General features: G+C 42.1%; 3 protein-coding genes across 3 annotated transcripts; all 3 read right to left on the bottom strand.

Moving 5' to 3' along the window:
• Positions 1 to 3,278: 3,278 nt before the first annotated feature.
• Positions 3,279 to 6,512, bottom strand: LOC306969117 (perforin-1-like; the record flags this gene model as incomplete). Its single annotated transcript, XM_079564718.1, has 4 exons — positions 3,279 to 4,134; positions 5,437 to 5,648; positions 5,768 to 5,906; positions 5,983 to 6,512. 4 exons carry the CDS (start codon positions 6,510 to 6,512, stop codon positions 3,279 to 3,281), a joined length of 1,737 nt encoding a protein of 578 aa, XP_079420844.1.
• A 2,947-nt stretch (positions 6,513 to 9,459) lies between these two features.
• On the bottom strand, positions 9,460 to 12,730 carry LOC306969710 (perforin-1-like). The gene is made up of 4 exons (XM_079565411.1): positions 12,184 to 12,730; positions 11,962 to 12,100; positions 11,180 to 11,397; positions 9,460 to 10,318 (listed from the first exon to the last, which is right to left on the bottom strand). The coding sequence occupies exons 1-4, from the start codon at positions 12,705 to 12,707 to the stop codon at positions 9,475 to 9,477; spliced, it is 1,725 nt and encodes a 574-aa protein (XP_079421537.1). The 5' UTR covers positions 12,708 to 12,730; the 3' UTR covers positions 9,460 to 9,474.
• A 2,635-nt stretch (positions 12,731 to 15,365) lies between these two features.
• Positions 15,366 to 23,877, bottom strand: LOC306969400 (perforin-1-like). The gene is made up of 5 exons (XM_079565021.1): positions 23,863 to 23,877; positions 22,581 to 23,130; positions 22,359 to 22,497; positions 21,503 to 21,720; positions 15,366 to 16,285 (listed from the first exon to the last, which is right to left on the bottom strand). Exons 2-5 carry the CDS (start codon positions 23,102 to 23,104, stop codon positions 15,442 to 15,444), a joined length of 1,725 nt encoding a protein of 574 aa, XP_079421147.1. The 5' UTR covers positions 23,105 to 23,130; positions 23,863 to 23,877; the 3' UTR covers positions 15,366 to 15,441.
• Between the last annotated feature and the right edge of the window lie 2,057 nt (positions 23,878 to 25,934).

The following is a 25,934-nucleotide window of genomic DNA, read 5'->3' as shown; positions in this document are numbered from 1 at the left end:
ACTTGTCTACCGTGCGTGGCCAGACCCACCTTCTTTCGTGCAGAAAGAAGGTGGGTGTGGTTTATCAGGCTAGGAAATGAAGCTGGGAGAAGGAGAACTTATTCAACCCTCTTGCCTGATCTGTCAAAGAATTAAAGGAATAATACCAGGAGTATAGTTCGACATCCGCACAGTAAAGTGAAGATATTACTGCGCGGATGTCGAACTACTTCTTGTATTATTACGCCTTACAATATAGTTCTCCTTTTTATCCGCTTAGAAAATCCACATTGTTTAATTTTGTACTTTATAGTGTAACACTTCACGTAACCATATTTAAATAGGGAAAACGTGGAAGAGCTTGGTAGCTTCTATCTTCACCTCGTTTGGAGCTATAGTGGAGAGGAGGAGAGGCTAAATGCTAACGCCGTCTGTGCTGTGTTTACGTGACTGAAGGCACACGTGAAGACCAGACAGGTACAAATGAACTCGTCTAAGCTAAGGTAAAAGCATATCTCAGTATATAAAAACGGTGATCCATTACTTTAATACATTCACAGGAAATCGAAATAGCTGCTTCCTTATTCAATTATCCCAATATCTCTGTCACAAAAGCCATATAATATGAACCATCCTGGGCTCTGAGAACCTGAGGGAGTGGTTTACTTCTGGTCCCAGGGTCAGGACTAAACACTGTGATGCCTAAACTCTGACTATGTTCAAGTCCAGCCTGAAAACAGTTCTGTTAAGCTGAGGAAACTGAAAGTATTTTATCTGGCCTTGTTCAAGACACTTCACCCGCCTGCAGTGTCTGTGCACGCTGCTGTGGTGGTGAAAGTGCCTCTGAATGTAGGACAACAGATGGAAATGATCTCATTGCTGTGACTATTTTTTAACTCGCACTTCACTCATAATCAGGGCGTGAACACTATCCAGTTAGATTTTTTTATTTTGATCAAATCACAATTCTACAGCAATTCTAATTGAGCTTCTATGTTGTTTTTTGAAGTAATATATTAATCATGACTCGCAAATAAAAGTGCAAAGGAAAAAAAGCAAAACAAAGATAAAAAATACTTTATTTTTCCCACTGTTGGGTAAATACATTTTTTGAGCCAAAAGCAGAAAGTACATATAGCAAACAAATCTAAATATGAAAAGAGCACATTTAGAATAATAACAAAACTAAAAATCTAATTAACTGGACACACATATTTAGATAAAATAAATAGGATAATATCTCAGGACAGTTTTCAGTGGTGGGTCCTTGTCGAAAATGACTTGATAAATTGTCATGTTTTCAAATTGTGCACAATAACTAGAAATGCAATGGCTGCGCCATTGCGATTGACTGCGGAATTGCAGGAAGCGAATGCAGAAATTGCATAAACTGTTCAAATTGCATAAATTGCTTAATTTGCATAAACTGGTAAAATGCATAAAATGTCATGTTGCATAAACTGTATAAACTGCATAAAGTGATAAAATGCATGAATGGGTTAATTTGCATAAATTATGTAAATTGCATAAACTCTTTAAAATGCATAAATCCTAAATGGCATAAACTCTAAAGTTTCATAAACGGTTTAAAATGCATAAAGTGGTTAATTTGCATAAATTATTAATATTGCATAAACTTTTATGTTCCATAAACTGGTCAAACTGTTGAAATGGCCTCAGTGCTTGATTGGCAGAAGCTGCACAAATGGCTTAAAGTCCTGGAGTCTCCCCATTGGCTGGATTCCCCCATACACACCAATGCAAAAATTTCAAACTCTCGTATAAAAAAAATGGAAATCTGCAGGAGGACAATTTTTTCTCAAAACCCACAAGTTGCATAAGCTGAACATGCACAAAGTGCAGAAATTGCATAAAATGCAGAAAAAAGTGCACAAAAGCATGGATTTGCGGCAGCCCCATTATAAGTCAATGGGAAAAATCTCAGACATTTTGGCCGATTGCGGAAAAACCGTAAGTTGCAGAAGTCCCAAAAGTAATAGCACCCTTCTCCTCAACATGCGGAACATTTTGATGCATAACTTGCATAAATTGCACAAAGCATGAAGGTGCTGAAAGCTCTAGAAAATCGGGAAAAAGATGGAAGAGGAATAATAACTAGAAATGCAATGGCTGCGCCATTGCGATTGACTGCGGAAATGCGGGAAGCGAATGCAGAAAATTGCATAAACTCTTCAAATTGCATAATCAAATTTGCATAAACTGGTAAAATGTCATGTTGCATAAACTGTATAAACTGCATAAAGTGGTAAAATGCATGAATGGGTTAATTTGCATAAATTATGTAAATTGCATAAACTCTTTAAAATTCATAAATCCTAAATGGCATAAACTCTTAAGTTGCATAAACTGGTTAAATCCCATAAAGTGGTTACTTTGCATAAATTATTAATATTGCATAAACGTTTATATTCCATAAACTGGTCAAGCTGTTGAAATGGCCTCAGTGCTTGATTGGCAGAAGCTGCACAAATGGCTGAAAGGCGGAGTCTCCCCATTGGCTGGATTCCCCCCATACACACTAATGCAAAAATTTCAAACTCTCGTATAAAAAAACTGGAAATCTGCAGAAGGCCAATTTTTTCTCAAAACCCACAAGTTGCAGAAGCTGAACATGCACAAAGTGCAGAAATTGCAGAAAATGCAGAAAAAAGTGCAGAAAAGCATGGATTTGCGGCAGCCCCATTATAAGTCAATGGGAAAAATCTCCGACATTTTGGCCGATTGCGGAAAAACCGTAAGTTGCAGAAGTCCCAAAAGTAATAGCACCCTTCTCCTCAACATGCGGAATGTTTTGATGCATAACTTGCATAAATTGCACAAAGCATGAAGGTGCTGAAAGCTCTAGAAAATCGGGAAAAAGATGGAAGAGGAATAATAATAAAGAACATGAAAACCAATAATTGACTGCGGAAGAATTCCGCAGTCAATCAATAAAGAACATGAAAACCAATAATTGACTGCGGAAGAATTCCGCAGTCAATCAACTAAGTTTAAAATATTATTATGATGAGAGGAAATCTTCAATGAAGGTTCTTGAGTCATCTTCTGTACTCTGTAGCCTCACAGGGTTTCAAGATGACTCTCAAAGCTATAGTTGAGATACTGCTGATGTAGATTATAAAGACCACATTCAAGAAATCAAAAAGATAATATTACAGTCTGGCAAATGAAAATAGTAGTTGTCGTCTAACAACCAGCCAAAGTGAGACCTGTGAGACCTAAAGCCAAAGCCTGCTTGAAGCATAAGCTCAGATGCAAACCTTTTGGTGCATAAATGGTTATATAGAGCCATCGGTGAAGCTCTTGTTCCTCTGTGAGTTTGGAATCACTCCCCACTCCTGCAGCATGGCTTTAGGGACAGGATGGGCGTAACGAGACCTGAACCACCCCCTCAATGTTTGGCTCATGGGCGTAGCTTTATAATCTGTGCACAAGTCTCCGCCCAGGCTCGGCGCGCACTCAACCTGCAATTTAAAAAACATTCGGCCATGTTGAAGGCTACACACGTCCTGTCTAACCCCAGAGGTGAGATCTCTTTCACACACTCCCAGAAGATCGTCGTTCCAGTTGTTGTCCAGGTCCCAAACCTCGAATCGCAGCCTGTGTCCTGTCGACAGATCGACCTTACCCAGGTCTGTGACGTCGTTCCAGCGCGGCTCGTTGTTGTTCATGATGACAGGAGTGCGTCGGACCTGTTTCTTGTTGACGAAGACTTTCACGTACCCATCCGTGAGGGTATGGCGGTCGCCCCAGAGCCCTGTGGCCCGCTGCACAGTGATGGTGACCCGCGCCAGCCCTCTCTGTGTGGGGCAGCAGTCCTGGTTCACGGCGGCGTCGTTGTGGCACCGACACACACAGGGGTCCCGAGGGTCAGTTTTGACTCCGGCGGGACAGGGGGCGCTGCAGTTCCTCCACAGCCCTCTCTCCAGGATGTAGTGACTGATGGCGGTGCGCAGCTGTTTGTGGGACGGGGTGTTGGGCGGCAGCAGCTCGTGCAGAGAGTCCAGGGAGTAGGAGATGACGTCTGGGTACTGGGGCAGTGAGTTCAGCCACTCTTTGTAGGCCGATGGGTCTTTGTCTGCGGAGAACATCAGGTCTGGCTCCTTGGTGTGGCCGCCTTTGATCTCAGTGAACCTGGAACACACTGTCTGATTAAATAATAAGTCGCCACACAAAAAAATCACAACTTTCACATTGTGTGAAAAAGCTTCTGCAATGTCAAAAGAAATATTTCCATCTACATAGTGTTGCATTAAATTCTTCCCAAGATCTTGTATTGTTGATGATGGGAGAGCGTGACCACTGTGCAAAGCCTTCTCCAACACATCCCAAAGATTCTCAAAGGGGTTAAGATCTGGACTCTGTGGAGGCCAATCCATGCGTGAAAATAGGCCGATAAAGTGTGTTTCCTTGAAAAGGTTAAAAATTGTTCTTAATAATTTAGAAATAAATATGTCATAATTAATCTGTTACAATTCATACTAAAAACAGTCATTTGGTTAAAAGGTAGGTATTTGTTCATACACAGTCAACACAGGTTACGCTGAACTTTATTTTGAAGGCATTGTCAGTAGTCGCAGTGCATTATGGGTAGCTGAAGCAGAAGCCAGATGGAGAAAAACTCGCTGGGGAAAACCTGTCTGTCCATGCCCAAACTTGACTCCTGTGTTCTACATCTTTATTTACACCTTCAAAAGCAATGGCTGTAAGTTTTTATGTGTTTTGTTTTTGGTTTTTGTACATTTGTTGTCACCAAGAGGAATAGGCCTTTTCCAAGAGTCTGTTTAGCTTGTGTATTAGCATAGCAATGCTGCTAATGAATATTAGCATCAAGCAACGCTATGTTTATGCCTAGTTTGTGGCATTAGCCCTTTTTGTAGGGCATTTATTTTGACATTGGAGTTAATGCATATTTTATTTCAGTTTATTTCAGTTTCACTCAGCTTTTCATTGAATTCATCCACAATTACAATAATTGTAAGCTATCAAGATGGCTGTAGTAAAGGACGAAGATGCTCAGTTTCCTGGGTCATGAAAAACGAGATTGGCTCGCTGCTGACCTGAGTTAACATACACAGAGTCCAACACGTAGTGATAACAGTACAATGTCTAATGCTTCCTGAACCACTCCTTCACAATGTGAGCCCGATAAATCCCGGCATTTTGCCATTATGGAATAGCCTGGCTGATGATCTCATTCTTCTGGATCATATTGTTGCAGCAACTCCAGATCATAACAGTTAAATGGAGGAAGCAACTTTTTTTTTGGTCAGGCAATGTAAGTTTGGGAGGTTGTGTACTAGAGCTGCAAAATAAAAGGCCAAAATAATCGTATTCTAGGTGACGCAATAACAGCTCAACTGTGGAAATGTATACATGACCAATTAACAATGGTTCAATCATTTTACTTGGATTAAACTGAGATACTCGTCTCACCGGTCACTGTACTTGTCTGAGAAGGTCCGAGTGTCATTGGTTTGGCGTCTGTCTCGTTTACAGTGTTTGGCTACGATGGAGAGTGAGGCTTTAATGCTGGCCGAAGCCTCCATCTCCAGACACATCTGCACCTCCTGTACACTCAGGCCCTGCAGGCAGCTCTCACACTCACGGATACTGGTCACCGACTGCACACTGCCTCCCAGAGTCACCTGCCATGAAGAGTTACATGTTTATTCAACCAGGGGACTTACACTGGCCGCCATATTCGCCACATTGGTGCTTTAGTCTCACTGGATAATGTTTGTAAGGAATGATCATAGTTTTTTACCTTTGTGATGTAATGTGTGCCGAAGTTGTCAATGAGTCTGTAGAACCTATGCTTGGTCTGAGCGTCGTAAACTTTGGGAAGTCCATTTATTGCGTTTTGAAAATCCCCGTGCAGCTTTGGGGTGCTGGAGGTTCTGTACCTATTGTGGAAAAGACAAACAAGCATTTGGTGAGACAAGAAGGAGAAGAAGAATCTGCACATTTTTAATTTCATACCTGTAGTATTCACAGGACACGCTTTGACTGGAGAAGCTATACTTGTCACTTTTAGTTTTGTCCATCGCATACTTGGCTATCTTGGAGTCAGTGCCCGCCAGCATTAACTTGCCGCTCAGGTCTGCTTTGGAGAAGTTTAAGTTTGTCTTCCAGTTGTTTTGGATGGATGCACGGACGGATTTGAGTAGAGATTCACTTGACTTATGAAGCTGGCTGTTGACCTTGGCGCTGCACGACTGCTTCGCTCTCCAGTCCTCCACCGCCAGGGGCACTTTCTGCTTCTTGTTGTCCAGGAAGGGGTTCGTGCATAAGGTGCAAGAATTGTTTCCTTCGCGTTGCCACTGGTTCATGTCTATCACATAAGCTCCCTTACGCTCCATTGTGGTGATGTCGAAACCTTCTCCGGCCAAATTAGAGCCAGGAGCAAATTCAGCCTCCTGACACTCTTTGGGTTTTCCTTCTTCGCACTGATGTGAGCAGTGAGGGAGGAGGAGGAGGATGGCGCAGAGGAAGATCTTCAACAAAGGCATTTTGATGACACAATTTTACCCTACGAAATACAATCACAAAGTTTGAAAGTACAAAATCCTGGTTAGGGAGAAGAGTTTAAAAAAAAAAAAGGTCATTGCAGTGAATCTTAGACAAAATGGCCATTTAAATTCATCTGTTCTAGTTTAACTGAAGCTATTTATAGCAGTAAAATGGTCAAACATTTACTATTTACATATGTGTGATGTGAAATGTTGTTGATACATTTCTGTACTTTCATTACTAGTCATTTGCACGTGTCAGGAAATAAAGGGAGTCCTTTATCAAGAGACAGGTGATAAATAGCAAATGCAGGCTTGAGAATCGCATACTGTTATTTGTGGCTGTTTGCAGAATGCATCTAATAATGTAATTTGGTATCTCCTTCATTACAGTATTAGAGCATATCTGATGATAGATGAGAGAATGCTGCGTGAGCTTAAACTACACAAATGACTGTGCTACTCCTTTTGTACAAGAGCAAACACTTGGTAAATGACTCCGAGTGTCCAGTTGTCACAAAATCTTTCATAATGTTCAACATATATAGCGCTTTTCCACCTACATTAGGCACTCAAAGCGCTTTACAGCAAGGAACCACTCACCCACTTATATTCTCATTCATACACCAGTGTATGCAGCCACTGGAGGCAAGGTGGGTGAAGTGTCTTGCCCAAGGACACATAACAGTGTGAACATTCAGGAGGTGGGATTCGAACCCCTGACCTTCCAATCATGAGACGACCCGTTCTACCATCTGTGTCACTGTCGCCCCTAAGCCCGTGCTCTTCTCTTGTTTATGTGCAACTGCTTAGTTGTGATTGTCATCTGCCCTCCACACATCTTTGGTACATCTGCTTGTGGTGCATCTGCTTGTGGTGTACCTCAGGGCTTGGTATTGGGGTTGCCTGTTTTTACTGCTCTTGTGTCCCTAAACTCATTTATGACCTAGATAATCACAAATTAAAACATTCATATAGATTTGTATCTTGCGAAAAGCAGTAGATTTAATGTGTTGGTGAGCAACTTAGTCTCAGCGTAGAGGCTGAAGTGTAGCACACACTCTAGGAAATGTTTTTGCAGGTGCACAATCATGTGTTTAAAAACAACTAATTTCAAGTCCTATTCTAATGTCTAATTTAGTATGATTCATCACGCAACACTGGAAACAGACTTCACTCTGGTTAAAAAAAAGACCAATTGCTGGGTCTAGATTGTGACGATGTCACCGGACCCAGTGGGGGGCAGGAGCCAGTTTTTTATTAACAGCATTACACTTTCACAAATCGTAGCTAAAAAGAAAATATATGAATTAGAAAAGTGATCATTAATATCAGTCATTGGGTCCATGACCTCTCTGTACAAGACCAAAGATTTCCTCAAAAACAAAATTATTTTTCCTCTTTATTATAGTATAGGCCTTTAGAATGCTGTGATGTGACCTGCAACCCAGCAATAGATACGTTTAATATACCTTTCCAAGCAATACTTTGTTTTTAAATCTTGGATTCCTAGATCGCGCTTCTATAGGAATGTTTCATTTGGTTTTATTTTATTTATTGGCGTTTATATTTTCTAATTGTTTCCTTTATTTCATTATTGTTTTAAGTTTTATACATTTTGGACAACTTAAAGCCACAATCTGGAATAGTTCAGGTTGAAACAGTGTGACACGAAACATCCCAGCAATACTTAATGGGCTACTGCTTTGGTGGCAGTGGGTTATCCATATCAAGCATTGAAGGAAGACGTAACTTTTTAAAACATACTAGAACAGCATCAAGCAATTTGTGGGCTAATTTATCATTTGAAAGTTGCCAGGACCCCAAAATCGACATGATTTGGGGTCCTAAAAATGCGTAAATGACTCTGATGCCGATCCGCTTTTGCACATCAGCGAACGCTTGGTATAAATGGCCCCCTTTATGTTATGGTTACTTGTAGTTAAACCAGTCTCTATGAAGATGAGCTGTTGATGTCCCGCTCCCAGCAAAGTCGTTTTCTGAGGTATTGTTCACAAATAAAACTACCAAAATGTAAAAAAAAACTAAACAAAAACATAATTACTAACCAATATAATAAAGTAGACTTACCTCTTTTCTCACAAATGCATGCTTCAACTCCTACTAATCAACAATGTGCCAACGCTCTGCTGGGTTTTAAAGTGCTTTTGTTGGGGGCGTGTAGTTGGTTGACCAGAGGCTTTGAGGGGGGAAAAAAGGGGGTAGAGAGTAACTAATGTGGTTCGTAAGATCGTTTCCGTTGTATTAAGTTGTGCTGGTGGTCTCACGGTAGCCCTGAACATGCATGAGAGAATGTGAAACTATGACTAGGTTTCCAGTCAGTGAAGAATGAGCGGCCACAGATACATCATTTCTGTGAAGTGGAGAGGCCTGTGGTTGTTAAAGAGAAATAGGTGGTCAATACTTACTCAGCTGGAAGATGAGTTTGAGACCCATTTGAGCAACGATATATACCGTATCATTGAAGTGCATTGGACAGGTTGTTAGGCTATTTTATTTATTACTTTGTTTTATGGGGTAATGTCAGTGGTATCAATCATAGTTTTAACCCTAACCCATTTAGAAGATCTGCCTCATCTGAGCTAAGATAACTTCAATACAATCTTCGACCACAAAGATGGAACAAAGATGCATAAGGTACTTTGGATTTTATTGTTTTTGCATCAATAGAAATACTTAGGACACGTTTATGGTAAAGACATTTGGAAAACAGAAGCAGTGGTTCTGAATATGTAATATAAACCATTGTATATCAGCAACATTACAATTTGATCCAAACAATTTTGCGGATTATGTCATAGCATAGCAATAATATGACAGCAAAATCTGTATATGAATAAAAGAATCTTGTGCGTACTCTACATAGCTGCTCAAAGTCACTCTAAAGCACAAACGTCATAGATCGTAGTACAAAGTCAACCTCAAGGCGTACTGTTGTTGCTCAGACTCTGGTTTGGTTGCTCTTTGGCGCGTTCATGAAGACGCCCCACTCCTGCAGCAGGGCTTTGGGAACAGGATGGGCGTGACGGGACCTGAACCACCCCTCCAGTGTCTTGCTCATGGGTGAAGCTTCATAGTCTGAGCAAGAGTTTCCGCCAAGACTCGGGGCACACACAACGTGCATTTTGAAAAACAGTTGTCCGTGGGTAAGAAAACACATGTCTTCTTTGACCCCGGGCGCAAGAACTCGCTCACATCCCCCCAAATTATCATCGTCCCAGTTACTGTCCTGGTCCCAGACTTCGAATCGCACTTTGTCTCCCATGAGGAGATTCACATTTCCCCAGTCGATGACGTATCCGAAGTGAGGGTTGTTATTGTTGGAGACAACCCGGGACCTCCAAAACGTCTCCCCTCTGAAGACTTTCACGTACCCGTCAGTGGCAGTGGTGCTGTCGCCCCAGAGCCCCGTGGCCCGCTGCACAGTGATGATGACCCGCGCCAGCCCTCTCTGTGTGGGGCAGCAGTTCTGGCTCACCGCGGCGTTGTTGTGGCACTGACACACACAGGGGTCCCGGGGGTCCGTCTTGACTCCGGCGGGACAGGGGGCGCTGCAGTTCCTCCACAGCCCTCTCTCCAGGATGTAATGGCTGATGGCGGTGCGCAGCTGTTTGTGGGGCGGGGTTTTGGGCGGCAGCAGCTCATGCAGAGAGTCCAGGGAGTAAGAGAGGATGTCTGGTTGCTGGGGCAGTGAGTTCAGCCACTCTTTGTAGGCCGATGGGTCTTTGTCCGAGGAGAACATCAGGTCTGGCTCGGTGGTGTGGCCGCCTTTGATCTCTGTGAACCTGGACATTACCAAACAAATGTAAAGCAAATTAGGCATCATGTAAGGCCAAGACCACTGACTGTAAATTAAGAATGGACTACTTAAAACCTTCTTCTTCCTAAAGGCGCAAGGAAATCTGTGACGGCTCCAGAAGTTCCTTTCTCTAATGGTCTTTCCATTCAAACGTTTTTTCCTCTTTAATCGTTATTGAATGACGGTCTGTCATTCTTACCTCCATGTGTTTGCGTGAACACTCACAAAATTGTTCCAATCTTTTCCCCTTTCGCTAGTTTTATTTTCGCTCTGTTCTAAATAATGGACCTGCCTTGAAGAACCCAGCCAAATTGTTAGCATGAACAAGCTTCAGTTAGCCCGTGTTACGCTATGGGGGAAGCCATCCTCACTTTGTCCATTCTTAAGTCCTCACACTTTGACAATTTCTTTTGAAAGAGTGAATAGGTACAATGTGAAACAATCCATTGTCAGTGTTTGAAAAGCAACAGAAAAATGTTAAAATAATGTAGCATAGTTTGAGTGGGGAGTAGACAGGACGGTGGGCTCTAAGATCTAGGAACTATGGAGAATAAGGTTTTGTGTTTTTGTGTCTGTATTTTTTATTCTGTACACCCTGTTGCACCAGTCAGCAGTAATGATGGTAGTTGAAAAGTTAACATCTGTTTCCTTCGAAGTTTGTAATTGGCTAACATTACTGAAGGTATAATATGACGGTAGATGTCAAGTGACACCAAATAGGAACAATAGCAAAAAAAAACATGTCAGAAATACTGATTGAAATATTTTCCAGTGGTGAGGGACGAGTCTTTAACCCTCTCTAAATATTTAGGATTTTCCCACATCTGGCGAGGCATGCACGTCATACCTGTCATTGAAGGAGCTGGCGAAGGACAACTTCTTGTCTGATTTCTGGATGTCTTTTTTGCAGTTTTTGGCCTCCGCCTGAGCTGACACAGATATGCCGTAGCTGGCAGACGCCTCCACTTCCAGACACGACTGCACCTCATTCATGCTCAGCCCCTGCAAACTGGCCTCACACTCGCGGATACTGGTCACCGACTGCACACTGCCGCCCATGTGCACCTGAGGAAAAACAAATTGTTAGCCTCCTGGGATGAAAGCCACATTCTAATCTGAATGATCCTTAAAATGACAATTATTTTGAATGGGCTGAAGACATAGCCAACCTAAAGATGCAACAATGTGGCTATACCATTTTGTGTTTGCCGGATCTCGTCTGATCTCGTAAACTAAGCAGGGAAGGTCCTGGTTGGTGGATTGGTGCTTGATGATGTTTGGAGGATAACAATGAAGGCGGCTAAAAGAAAGCACTTCAGAGACATACAGCTACAGTAACTTATTACACTCGCTGCTCTCCTTCCTCCTCTTTTTTCCTCCTTTTGTTTCGTTTTTGTTGCCAGAGGCAGAACTTCTGCACATTTTGTCGGAGCTGTGTCTGTTTATTCCCAACACGCTGCGCACGCTTGCTCTCTAATGGCAAGTTACGCCTCTGGATGTGTGAATAAAAAGAGTTAATCCTTCATCTTTGCTGAATCCTGCCAGACACAAACCTTTTCCAGGTTGCACCCACATTATCTATTATTACATTAGTAATTACCTATAATATATTCCCAAAGTAAACATTACCTTTGTGATATAGTGTGTACCAAACTTGTCAATGAGCCGATAATATTGTTGTTTGCTTTCAGCATTGTAGGTTTTTGGGAGCCCTTTCAAAGCTTTTTGAAAATCACGATGCAGTTTTGGAGTGCTGGAGATCTTGTATCTGAAAGCAAGAAAAGAAAAAAGAAAGCATTAGTCACAATGTCAGTGTCATTGTTTATAGAATAATAAAAGCACTGAGTTCACCTGTAGTACTCGCAAGACATGCTCTGACTGGAGAAGCTGTACTTGTCATTTTTGGTTTTCTCCATGGAATAGTCAGCCATCTTGGAGTGTGTACCCGCCAGCATTAACTTGCCACTTGCGACTTTCACATTGACATCTAAGTTTGCCTTCCAGTTGTTTTCGACGGACGAACTGCTGGAGCTGAGCAGAGACTCACTAGATGTATGAAGCTGGCTGCTCACTTTGGAGCTGCACGAATGCTTCGCTCTCCAGTCCACCACCGACAAAGGAACCTTCTGCTTCTTGTTTTCCATAAAGGGGTTTGTGCATAAGGTGCAGGTCTTATCTTTGCGTTTCCACTTATTCATGTCTATCACATAAGCTCCTTTATACTCCATTTTGGTGATGTCGAATCCTTCTCCAGCCAAATTAGTGCCGGGAGCAAACTCAGCCTCCAGACACTCTTTGGGTTTTCCATCAGTGCAGGACTGACGGGTACATTCAGGGAGTAATAACATGAGCACGCTGACAACAAGTAGAGACATGATTCCATGAAGTGGAGCCACACAAGCTGCAAAAAATGGAGAATAAACAGAAAACTAAGACTACAATACAGCAAGACACGCAGGCAAGTTGTGTTCACATGAGCTTAGACAGATACATCTAAAGGGCGATTTTGTCTAACGTTCACACTGATGATGGTTTGAACTGACTTATGGTTCATTTATCTGTATTTATTGGGTGTCTGAAACATAAACTGGCATAAAGTCCAGCAAAGCTCAACTAAATGGTTCAACAAGCATGGAAAAGTGGTGGCATTATTTAATCACTCAACCACAAATGTTGTTAAAATGACTTTCAGCTACAAGATTGTTATCGCAGGAGTATATACCTGACACAGTAATAAACATAATGGCTTACACTTGCACTTTACAAGCCTGTGTTGCCAAGTTTCTCAAAGTGCCACACTGTAGTCATGATTCATTCACGCCACACTCGGTGGTGATAAGCTATTATTGTAACCACAGCTGCTCTGGGGTAGAATGACGGAAGCGAGGCGACCAGTCTGTGCCATCGGTCCCTCCGACCACCACTCACTCACACACTGCATTCACTATTGGTTCATGTTTTCGCGGTAGGGGAAAGCAGAGTACCCAGGGGAAACCAACTCAGACATGAGGAGAACATGCATTTCTACACAGAAAGGCCCTGTCCAGGTGGGACTCCAACCTGAGACCTTCTAATTGTGAAGCACAAACACTAACCGCAGTACCACCGTGCCACATATTGAGCGGCACGGTGGTACTGCGTATATGGACATTTTTGTAAAAAACACTGAATCCTATTCGAGTTATAAAGGCATACACCCTCCACATGAACATATTTGTGAATGCAAACAGTGACAGAATATAATAGCAAATATCTCGGGCCCTGAGAGCTCGAGCTCGGTCTCCTGGCCTTTTAGTGTAATTGATGCATTTTTATGTTGATGTCTTTTTGATTTAATTTGCTTTCTTATAATTTTATGCAACTGTGAAGCACTTGGAATTGCCTTGTGTATGAATTGTGCTCTACAAATAAACTTGTCTTGCCTTTCCTAAAAATATAATAATATAATAATGTAATAAATATAATGCTTCTCTCCATACGATAAGTACTTCCAATTGAAAACCTTTGAGCTAAACCAGTCACCTGATGTAAACTCTCACCTATCGTGGCATCAGAATGAGAAGTAAAAGCCAGGACTTGAGCTTATTGAGTCGGTCTCTCTATTTCAGAAGCATCTTTTGTTATAATAGAGAACCTTAAAACCAAAGCTGCTGACATTGTATATGAAATCGGTTGAATAAAATGCAAAGTTATTTGAATAGAAGCAAATGAAGTTGTACTCACTTGTGTCTTGTCTGCCTCCGCCGATTTGACTGCGAGCATCAGGGCGAGTCTTTCGTTTTTATACATACCTCAGGTGGTTTCAGACGCAGTGGAAAACGCACGTTTGATAGGTGTCAAGCCCCCCACAGTACCATGTGGTTAAGCTTTGAAGACTGAACAAGAAATGTATGACTGTTGTTCAACAAAGACTAAACAGCCCAGTGCGTCTTTTTTTTTTTTTTTTTTGGCAAGGCAGTATTACTTAGTAGAGCATAATCTGAACACAAAGTAATTCAAAGTGATTTACAGAACAGTAATGTATTAAATGTAGCATGCATACAATTACACTCACAAGGAAAATTAAATAAATTAAACGTAAACAAAATCAAACCCTAACCCATTTTTGAAGATCTGCCTCATCACAAACCCAGAGAGCTAAGATAACTTCAATACAATCTTCGACCACAATGATGGAACGGAGATGTACAAAATACTTTGGATTTTATTGTTATTGCATCAATAGAAATACTTAGTACAAGTTTATGGTAAAGATTTATTTGGCATTTGGAAAACAGAAGCAGTGGTTCAGAAACTGCAATTTAAAACATTGTATGACAGCAATTTTGCGGATGATGTCACAGCATTGTAATAACATGACAACAAAATCTGTTCATGAATAAAACAATCGTGTGCGTACTCTACATAGCTGCTCAAAGTCACTCTAAAGCAGGAGTGCCCAAACTTTTTGTGCCCTAGGGCCAAAATGAATAAGTGCCTGTGGGTCACGGGCCAAACACAGCCATGTCAAGCGTGAAACACAACAGCAAATAATACCTTACTAGTTACTTTAGTTTATTTTTTGGTGTACGTTTACATTTGCATATCATTCTATCTATGCAAGTAACGTGCTACATTAAAACAAATGTTTACTATGGCAAAAGCCTGTGTCTACAGTGACTTTATCTCATTCATATGAGTCAAAGAAAATGCCATATAAGATCATTTTGAAAGTGTCAGTTCAGCATCAATTCTTTTTTAAGTCAATTTTTAACACATACCTTTGTTGATGTCAACAATCTTTGCAATAATTGTTGGAAAACTGGGAGTTGATGCTACATCGCTCTATGTTTGATAAACACCAAAACCAAGTGTATGCTTAACTTTGTGATAGGAGTGAAACAGCGCCCCCAATTTTGACGCTGGTGGCCAAACAGTGTACTGCATCCAAATTTACCATTGAGAATGAATGGGAGAGAGTTGGTATTAGTCATATGCGGCACAAAAGTTGGTCACTCTCTGGCGGGCTAATACTTTGGGCACCCCTGCTCTAAAGCATGGACATCATAGATCGTAATCGCAAAAGCAAGAAAATATTACAAAGTCAACCTCAAGGCGTACTGTTGTTGCTCAGACTCTGGTTTGGTTGCTCTTTGGCGCGTTCATGAAGACGCCCCACTCCTGCAGCAGGGCTTTGGGAACAGGATGGGCGTGACGGGACCTGAACCACCCCTCCAGTGTCTTGCTCATGGGTGATGGTATATAATCTGAGCAAGAGTTTCCACCAAGACTCGGGGCACACACAACGTGCATTTTGAAAAACAGTCGTCCGTGGTTAAGAAAACACACGTCTTCTTTGACCCCGGGCGTAAGAACTCGCTCACATCCCCCCAATTTATCATCGTCCCAGTTATTGTCCTGGTCCCAGACTTCGAATCGCACTTTGTCTCCCATGAGGAGATTCACATTTCCCCAGTCGATGACGTACCCGAAGTGAGGGTTGTTATTGTTGGAGACAACTCGGGATCTCCAAAACGTCTCCCCTCTGAAGACTTTCACGTACCCGTCAGTGGCAGTGGTGCTGTCGCCCCAGAGCCCCGTGGCCCGCTGCACAGTGATGATGACCCGCGCCAGCCCTCTCTGTGTGGGGCAGCAGTTCTGGCTCACCGCGGCGTTGTTGTGGCACTGACACACACAGGGGTCCCGGGGATCCGTCTTGACTCCGGCGGGACAGGGGGCGCTGCAGTTCCTCCACAGCCCTCTCTCCAGGATGTAATGGCTGATGGCGGTGCGCAGCTGTTTGTGGGACAGGGTTTTGGGCGGCAGCAGCTCATGCAGAGAGTCCAGGGAGTAAGAGAGGATGTCTGGTTGCTGGGGCAGTGAGTTCAGCCACTCTTTGTAGGCCGATGGGTCTTTGTCCGAGGAGAACATCAGGTCTGGCTCGGTGGTGTGGCCGCCTTTGATCTCTGTGAACCTGGACGTTACCAAACAAATGTAGGTATCATATAAGGCCAAGACCATCGACTGTAAATTAAGAATGGACTAATTACACGGCATTCCAAATTATTATGTATATTGTATTCCAGTGTCATGAAGGAAAAAAAACGAAATGTTTCTCAATGAAACTGGATGGTATTATGTCTCAGGGCTGGGATGATTAGTTGTTAGGTAAGCACAGTAATGGAAAAACTACTGAAAAAGGATGTTCCACATCATTAAGCAGACCACCATTTTCAAGCAATGCTTATTGTAGGAGCCAGTAGTCTCCTAGTAAACGTCCGCTAGGGGTCACTGCAGGACAAGGGCACACAGGATATAGGCGGTGACCTTTGCTACCTGTATAGAGTTGCTAGGCGGACGGGTCACACGTTTGTTGACCGCTTTGCGGTACTGAAATATGAGGTAAAGATGTTTTATTTTTTAACATGAATCGAATTGCACTGCATGAACTGATTTTAGACTATTATGGTAATAAAGGAATGCTTTTAACGACAATCAAGCCTCCGAGACTGATTGAGACCAAGAATTCAGTGAGCTAGCGCGTCAGCTAACATGTCCGTCGGCAACAGAAGCAGCTCAGGTTAGTACTGGCTGCTACATAAGTCAACAAACCTATGACTTTGGATTTTACGCTATTAATTCGTTTGAACTGTGGCTCGCTCAGAAGCACTGCATTGGAAAGGAGAAGACGGTGCGGGTACAGTGGCTTGGAGCTACGAGCAACAGTGCTGGCTTAATGCAGTTCATCGCGAGAGGGAGGACACGGACCCCTTCGGCCCTCTCTGGATCAGCGGACCTACTCTTCACCAGTTTAGCGTGAGACGGAGGACGCGGACGTCTTCGGCCCTCTCGCTGGAGCAGCGGACCTATCCTACACCTGCGGATCCCTCTTCGCGCATCCTGGATATACGCGGATCTTCATGCTCCCCAGGTATTCACGGCGCCCAACGAAGTAGGCCTACTGTAGCGCTACATGTTTATATGGCCATTTGTTTGTGTGCACACGTTAAAATTCCAATGCATTGGTGGTGACTTGCTGAAGCGACCGGGTGATTAAGTACAAGTCATATCGGAGTTTACAATGGGATCGCGCGAGGAGGACATGCAGAGGGGGGCTGAGTCAAATTTTGGGACTGATGAGAATACGGCTAATGAACAGGTCGTCAAAGCAAAGCGCGTCGTAAAAATGACTCATAAAGCATTTGCAGATAAGCTCGAAAGGCTGCAAAGTGAGAGGAAGTATCAGCTAAATAAAGCAGCTAAGTTGAGAAAAAATATTCAAGAGCTTGTAAATAAAAAAGAGAATGTTTCTGTTGTTCACAAGATGTTCGATGAATTTATTTACGTTTGTGATGAAGCAAAGGGTTGCCACAATATATTGATTGAAATGTTGCCTGATGAGGAACGAGAAAAACATGAGGTGTGGTTCAAAGCAAAAATGATGTTTAACAATGAATCAATATCGGAAATAAGAGGGTGGCTAAGTGAAACTGAAAGATTACCCACAATTGACGTTAATGAGGCCAAATGGGGTATTGGTACACAGAACCCCATTGGTCCAGAAGACCCCATTCGTCCAGGGGACAGTATATCAAATGTATCTAGCAGGCAAAGCAAAGGGAGCTCATGTAGCTCTACATCTGAAAGAATAATAACTGAAGCCAACAGAGCTGCTTTGTTGGCAGAAGCACGAGTGTTAAAGGAAAAACATGCACTTGAAGAACAAGAACAAAAAATAAAACAAAGGAAGGAACAACTGGAACTGGAAGGAAAGCTTGCAGCATCAGAAGCCAAATTAGCTGTTTTTCAAGCCTCAGAGAAAGGCTCAACCGTCTCAGGTGCAATGAAAAAATCCTTGGTGCAAGACAAGAACAAAATAACACTTGATCCTAAAGCAAAGGAATACAGACCATTAAAGGATACAGGGCGTCCAACTTCAAAATGGCCACTGCAACTGGAAGCAGCCGCCGCGAGAACCTACATGAAGTCAACGGAAAGCATAATACAACGAAACACAACTCAACCCGATCATGGTGTAAGATATATACAACAAGTGGATCAAAATCAAGGAGATATTTGCTCTATTTTGGAAAAACAAAACGAAATAACAGCAGCTCTTGTGCAGCAACAACGTCTAATGTCCCTGCCCCACAGAGAGATAACAGCATTTAATGGGGATCCCTTGCAATTTATATCATTCATAAGAGCCTTTGAACGAGGAGTAGAGGCTAAGACCTGCAAGAGCGACTGTCTATATTATTTGGAACAGTTTACAGTGGGTCAGCCCAGAGAGTTGGTACGCAGCTGTCAACATATGGAGCCTGAACGTGGCTATTACAAGGCAATGCAACTGTTGCAAGAACATTTTGGGAATGAATACAAAATTGCTACTGCATACATGGAAAAGGCATTGGCTTGGCCCTCAATCAGATCAGAAGATGTAAAGGCTCTGCAGTCATACACCCTTTTTCTTCGCGGTTGTTGCAACGTAATGGTCGAGCTGCACTACATGATAGAGATGAATATGTCAAGCAATATGAGAACGATACTGTCAAAAATACCTTATAAGCTTCGGGAAAGTTGGAGATCAACTGCGTTTGATATATTGGAAAACACCAACCAAAGAGCGTCCTTTACAGATTTGGTACAATTTTTGGAGCGGCATGTTAAAATCTTATCGGACCCACTATTCGGAGATATTCAAGAGACACAAGCAATAACATCAGGAACCAGGAGCAACCTTAGGCCTAGGCAGCAGATTGGAAATACTGTAAGAAACAATACCTTTGTCACCGCTGTTGCTCCACTGCAAAACGACAATTGTTCTACTCTCGATGTTACCATAGTGCTGCATGCACGCTATGTTCTCAGTGTCATTTGGTGGAGGAATGCCCAAACGTTCATGGAAAAAGTTATGCAGAAAAGGTTCAAATGCTGCAAGAAAGGGGTCTCTGCTTTGGTTGCTTAGAGGCTGGGCATATAAGGCGCAATTGTGAAAATCGCTCCAGCTGCAAATTATGCGGGTTGCTGCATCATACTTTGTTGCACATCGACAGAAAAAACAGAAGTTCAGAGCTACAGGAAGAGGTAGATAATATACAAACCTGCGGACATACAGGAGCAGGGAAGGAGCGATGTTATCTGTCCATTTTGCCCGTTCAAATTAAAGCTGAAAAGGGCTCTGAAATAATAAACACATATGCCCTGCTGGACCCCGGAAGCACTGCAAGTTTCTGTTCCGAAGAGCTTATGCAGAGACTCAAGATTACAGGAAAGAAAACACAGTTCCTCCTTCAGACCATGGGACAAGAGAAAGTGGTACCAGCTTACGCTTTAAAGGGTTTGGAAGTGTCTGCATTAGACAAGAGCTGCTTTCACCAACTGCCAGAGGTTCTAACACAGAAGAAAATGCCTGCGAATAAGGATTGTATTGCGTCAGAAAAGGAGCTGGCAAGATGGCCGTACCTGGCAAATGTCAATATCCCTAACATACAGGCTAATGTGGACCTGTTGATTGGAAGCAATGCTCCAAGGGTATTGGAACCTTGGGAGGTGATCAATAGTCGAGATAAGGGACCTTATGCTATAAGAACTGCATTGGGCTGGGTAATTAATGGCCCCCTCCACAGCAATACTTGTCCAGACGAAGAGATCTCAGCAACTGTGGTTAATCAGATTTCAGTCTGTAAACTTGAAGAACTGCTGCATAAACAATTCGAGCATGATTTCGACGAAAGCGCCACAGAAGAGAAAGGGCTATCAAGAGAAGATCTAAGGTTTATGGAGATCATGGAGGAGTCTGCAGCAGTGGAGGACGGCCATTACAGCTTGAAGTTGCCTCTAAGAAATGAATGCTTATCTTTACCAAATAATCTGTCTGTGGCAAAACAAAGAGTATTCAATCTCAAGAGAAAGTTCCTTCGAAGCAAACGGTTCTTTAAGGAGTACACAGCAAAGATGGAAGAAATGATCAACGAAGGCTACGCAGAACAGATAGCAGTGCAGGAGGAGGAAGAAAAACCCAAAGACTCCAACGTGGAAATGGAAGGTGCAGATAATCTTCATGAAAGGACCAGAGATGAGTTGCGTGTTCAAGTCTACGAAGACTCTGCAGAAGAGGATGTTGCAGATGTGAAAAAGGATGAGTCTACCACAGAAAAAATGGATGCCAAAGTAAAGACCGACGGCGCTTCAGTAATGAACAAGGATGGCGCTACAGAAAAGCAAGGCGAGAAACCAGGAGAGGAGATTTCTGAAGATGTTAAACCAAGCGAAGAAGAGCAGACCAAAGAAGAAACTGAAGCTCAGAATGCGGTTTCAGAAAAGGAAGCCCCAAGCAAAGAAACTACAGGTGAAGGCAGGCCTAGTGCTGAACATCTTGGTGAGGGTGAAGAAAAAACGGAAAGTGTAGCAGCAGAGATGGAGACTGACCAGGAGGCAACCAAGATGGAAACAACAGAGGAAGCTGAAGATGGTGATGAAGAATATGCTATGAGGAAATGGAGGGAGAGGAAGAGGCTGAAGAAACGGACGGTGATGAGGAGAAAGAAGGAGCTGAAGGCGAAGACACGGCTGAGAAGGGAAGTGATGATGACGAGTGTTGGAAGTCTTCCCCGATAGGAAAGGATTGGTTCGATCTGTCCAACTACAGACCAAGACGAGCATAGTTGAGAGACCAATAACAAAGATTTGCCTGCTAATTGGACTGATTAGTGCATGGCTCCCCTAAGATAGCGAAGAAAATTGTTCCACAAAGTGTATGAACAATTATGGGGAGGGCGTGTAGGAGCCAGTAGTCTCCTAGTAAACGTCCGCTAGGGGTCACTGCAGGACAAGGGCACACAGGATATAGGCGGTGACCTTTGCTACCTGTATAGAGTTGCTAGGCGGACGGGTCACACGTTTGTTGACCGCTTTGCGGTACTGAAATATGAGGTAAAGATGTTTTATTTTTTAACATGAATCGAATTGCACTGCATGAACTGATTTTAGACTATTATGGTAATAAAGGAATGCTTTTAACGACAATCAAGCCTCCGAGACTGATTGAGACCAAGAATTCAGTGAGCTAGCGCGTCAGCTAACATGTCCGTCGGCAACAGAAGCAGCTCAGGTTAGTACTGGCTGCTACACTTATAGTTAGGATAATAATTAGGATTTTCCCACATCGGGGAGGAATGCCATGTCATACCTGTCACTGAAGGCGCTGGCGAAGGACAACTTCTTGTCTGATTTCTGGATGTCTTTTTTGCAGTTTTTGGCCTCCGCCTGAGCTGACACAGATATGCCGTAGCTGGCAGACGCCTCCACTTCCAGACACGACTGCACCTCATTCATGCTCAGCCCCTGCAAACTGGCCTCACACTCACGGATACTGGTCACCGACTGCACACTGCCGCCCATGTGCACCTGAGGAAAAACAAATTGTTAGCCTCCTGGGATGAAAGCCACATTCTAATCTGAATGATCCTTAAAATGACAATTTTTTTTAATGGGCTGAAGACATAGCCAACCTAAAGATGCAACAATGTGGCTATATTTTGTGTTTGTTGGATCTCGTCAGATCTCAGAAACTAAGCAGGGAAGGTCCTGGTTGGTGGATGGGAAATTGTAAAGCCAGGCTGAGTGAGAGCTCTGTGAGTGAGTGGTGGATGGTGAACAGAGAGTCGAGTGGCACAGATGTGCACAATTGTGCACAGCCGTGTTTGTGTCAATCTATGGGCAGCTGTTGCTTCAGCGCCTCCTTGTATGGAGAGAATGAAAATGTGTCCCCTGTGAAGCACTTTAGGTGACTACACTTAAGCACAAAGTACAAATTCAATTCCATCCTCAGTGTTCGGAGGGTAGAATTAAACAAGATGTTATTAATTAATAATGCAATAGGCAGGTGAAATATAAACAAAATCTATTTATTTCCCTTGTTGCATGTACCTTCATCTTTGCTGAATCCTGCCAGACACAAACCTTTTCCAGGTTGCTCCCTTCTGCCACATTATCTATTATTACATTAGTAATTACCTATAATATATTCCCAAAGTAAACATTACCTTTGTGATATAGTGTGTACCAAACTTGTCAATGAGCCGATAATATTGTTGTTTGCTTTCAGCATTGTAGGTTTTTGGAAGCCCTTTCAAAGCTTTTTGAAAATCACGATGCAGTTTTGGAGTGCTGGAGATCTTGTATCTGAAAGCAAAAAAAGAAAAAAGAAAGTATTAGTCACAATGTCAGTGTCATTGTTTATAGAATAATAAAAGCACTGAGTTCACCTGTAGTATTCGCAAGACATGCTCTGACTGGAGAAGCTGTACTTGTCATTTTTGGTTTTCTCCATGGAATAGTCAGCCATCTTGGAGTGTGTACCCGCCAGCATTAACTTGCCACTTGTGACTTTCACATTGACATCTAAGTTTGCCTTCCAGTTGTTTTCGACGGACGAACTGCTGGAGCTGAGCAGAGACTCACTAGATGTATGAAGCTGGCCGCTCACTTTGGAGCTGCACGAATGCTTCGCTCTCCAGTCCACCACCGACAAAGGAACCTTCTGCTTCTTGTTTTCCATAAAGGGGTTTGTGCATAAGGTGCAGGTCTTATCTTTGCGTTTCCACTTATTCATGTCTATCACATAAGCTCCTTTATACTCCATTTTGGTGATGTCGAATCCTTCTCCAGCCAAATTAGTGCCGGGAGCAAACTCAGCCTCCAGACACTCTTTGGGTTTTCCATCAGTGCAGGACTGACGGGTACATTCAGGGAGTAATAACATGAGCACGCTGACAACAAGTAGAGACATGATTCCATGAAGTGGAGCCACACAAGCTGCAAAAAATGGAGAATAAACAGAAAAGTAAGACTACAATACAGCAAGACGTGAGTTTATTATTTAATATCAAGGTGGAAATCAGACAGATACATCTATAGGGCGATTTTGTCGGTTAACGTTCACAAGATTATTATTGCAGGAGTAAACTGATATAATAATAATAATTGCTTACATTTGCATTGCGCAAATGTAAGCCTGTGTTGCCAAGTTTCTCAAAGTGTGGGTCTGTACAAGCAAACACTGAATCCTATTTATATTTAATAACGGCACCTCTATGTGAACATACGCATTTGTGAATGCAAACAGCAAGACAAAATGATAGCAATTACCGGTAGCTAAAAAAATAAATAAAAAAACAAGACCTTAGTTTTATTCCTTTCAGCTCTAGTTTTCTTTCCCCTCATATGTCCTGCATTGTTCTTATTGAGTAAAGACATTCCTCAATAAGGTGCTTCCAATTGAAAACCTTTGAGCTAAACCAGTCACCTGATGTAAACCCACACCTGTCGTGGCATCAGAGTGAGAAGTTAAAGCAAGGACTTTTGAATGGAGTTTATTTAGTTGGTCTCTCTAATTTATTTCAGAAGCATCTTATAAACTAGAACACTAACATGTAAATAACATGTTGTAATAAAGCACCTTAAAACTAAAGCGACTGACATTATATAAGGAATCAGTTGAATAAAATGCAAAGTTATTTGAATGGAAGCAAATGAAGTTGTACTCACTTGTGTCTTGTCTACCTCCGCCGATTTGACTGCGAGCATCAGGGCGAGTCCTTCGTTTTTATACATACCTCAGGTGGTGCAATGGAAAACGTACGTTTGATAGGTGTCAAATGTGACCACCACATGTGGTCAAACTGTGAGGACTAACAAGAAATGCATGACTGTGGTCCACCACAGACGCAACAGCCCAGTGCATCGGGCAATGTTAATATTTTATCATTATTTTTGTATATTATATTATTTGTCTGTCTTATTTAAACAAGGCAAAATAACTTGTAGAGCATAATCCTGTAAGTGCTTCACAGAACAGAAATGTATTAAATGTAGCATGCATGAAATTACACTCACAAGGCAAATTAAAATATATACATATCACAATGTTTTAGCTAAAAACAAATGGTGTGCTGACAAAGCTAATCATTTTCAACTTAAAACACAAAATTACATTTATTTTTTTGACCATTTGGAACAATTTGATGAGAAGTTTTTGATAAAACTGGCGAACGAATGTTACCTCACGTCACACATGAGTTTCAGTGGGCCCACATGGTCGCACATTTTGATCCTGTAGGTGGAGCGTTGGGGCAGAATAACCGAGACATGGCTTCATTCCTGTAACTTTAACCAATATGACCTCCCGCAATTGACAGAATTTAAAGAAGTCACATGTTATAGCATCAAAAACGCTGACTCACATCAAGAGTTGCTCCACAGACTTTATTGTGATCAGACATACATTGCACCATACGTACAAATACACTGCTACTACTCCTGATACTGCAATTATTTCTCCTTTTGCTAGTCATTACTTATTAAAAAAGTACTTCAAAGCACTTCTTTCTATCAGTAGTAGTAAGCTTATACTCCTAACCTTATACCTGCAGCAGCCTGAGCCATCCGGGACCATCAGGTTGAAACTTGTCTATGCCAAGTCCTGATGCAACCTTTTGATAAACATCTGCGCAATCAAAACCAGACGCCTATAGTCAAACTTGGACTCATTTTAAAGTTAAAAGTTGTTTATTTTACATTGTTTAAATCTTAAAACAAGAACAGTTTAAATATGCCAAGGTGTGGGCTATTCTGTTTCCAACATTCTGTCATTACATGTTCTAATCTAAAATATGACTTTATTTTTGCTAAAATGCTTTTGAAAGTTATTGCTTCTCCAGACAGTAATAATAAGTAATAAATAAGCTCATTCAGTGCTTGCATAGCCATACTGATAAGCGGCTTGAAACTGTCAAATGATCGAATTCCAACAGGAAGTATTCACATGTATCTATCAAAATAAAACGAAAAAACAGCAGTGTCTTAATTCCACCATTTTTCTTCCATTGTTCTATGTACTAAACTGAAGTTAATATTTATAATCCATCAATCTTATTTTAATCATTTAGATTATGTGTGATAAAATGTAAAAATAAAAAGATAGGACAGAGCTACTTTCGCAACATAAGCACAACCATCAACCACCAATCAATGCTATAGAACTTCTGCATTTGATAATTTATTGCCTGATAATGACTTAGTTGTGACTAAGTGCTACTCCGCAGTCATTATTCCTTCACTCCATACTTGAAGGTGGTAAGCAACTATTGTAGCCACAGCTGCCCAGAAGCAGACAGGCGAGGCTGCCCGTCTGCGCCATCGCCATTCCATCCTCCACCAACTACTCTGTGAGGATACAACAACAGTCTGCATAAACTGAATTAATCTCATGTTTAGATCAATCTGAGCTAGGGTTAAAGACTAGATGCAAGTTGGCCATTTTATACTCAATATTGCCCCCTCAGGTCATACATGTAACTGCACCTTCTACATTAAGCTTGTGCATGACGGCAATTGACAGTGCAGGATTTTAGAAGCAGTTGTGGTGAATACATCTGGGCTCATTCTACACATTAGGAAAATACATAATTAAAAAAAAAAAATTAAACTCTGTATAGTCCCTTTAATAAACCTCTTAGCCCCCACCTGAACCAAGCACATTTTGTCCAGTTTGGCTTTACCCTAATCAAAAACAAAGATGAAAAAGTAACAAGACAAGAGTATAAAAAAATGTGACAAAA

This window comes from Gobius niger (assembly GCF_951799975.1).
Source record: "Gobius niger genome assembly, chromosome: 10".
NCBI lineage: Eukaryota > Metazoa > Chordata > Actinopteri > Gobiiformes > Gobiidae > Gobius > Gobius niger.
This window is presented reverse-complemented; position numbering and strand designations above follow the sequence as displayed.

What these genes read in the sequence shown, in the direction of transcription:
- LOC306969710 (XM_079565411.1), bottom strand. Translation starts at nt 12,707, where the DNA reads ATGTCTCTACTTGTTGTCAGCGTGCTCATGTTATTACTCCCTGAATGT. An exon ending in ATGTCTTGCGAGTACTACAG is followed by an intron (nt 12,101 to 12,183) that starts GTGAACTCAGTG and finishes TCTTGCTTTCAG; the next exon opens with ATACAAGATCTCCAGCACTC. An exon ending in GTACACACTATATCACAAAG is followed by an intron (nt 11,398 to 11,961) that starts GTAATGTTTACT and finishes GTTTTTCCTCAG; the next exon opens with GTGCACATGGGCGGCAGTGT.
- LOC306969400 (XM_079565021.1), bottom strand. Translation starts at nt 23,104, where the DNA reads ATGTCTCTACTTGTTGTCAGCGTGCTCATGTTATTACTCCCTGAATGT. An exon ending in ATGTCTTGCGAATACTACAG is followed by an intron (nt 22,498 to 22,580) that starts GTGAACTCAGTG and finishes TTTTGCTTTCAG; the next exon opens with ATACAAGATCTCCAGCACTC. An exon ending in GTACACACTATATCACAAAG is followed by an intron (nt 21,721 to 22,358) that starts GTAATGTTTACT and finishes GTTTTTCCTCAG; the next exon opens with GTGCACATGGGCGGCAGTGT.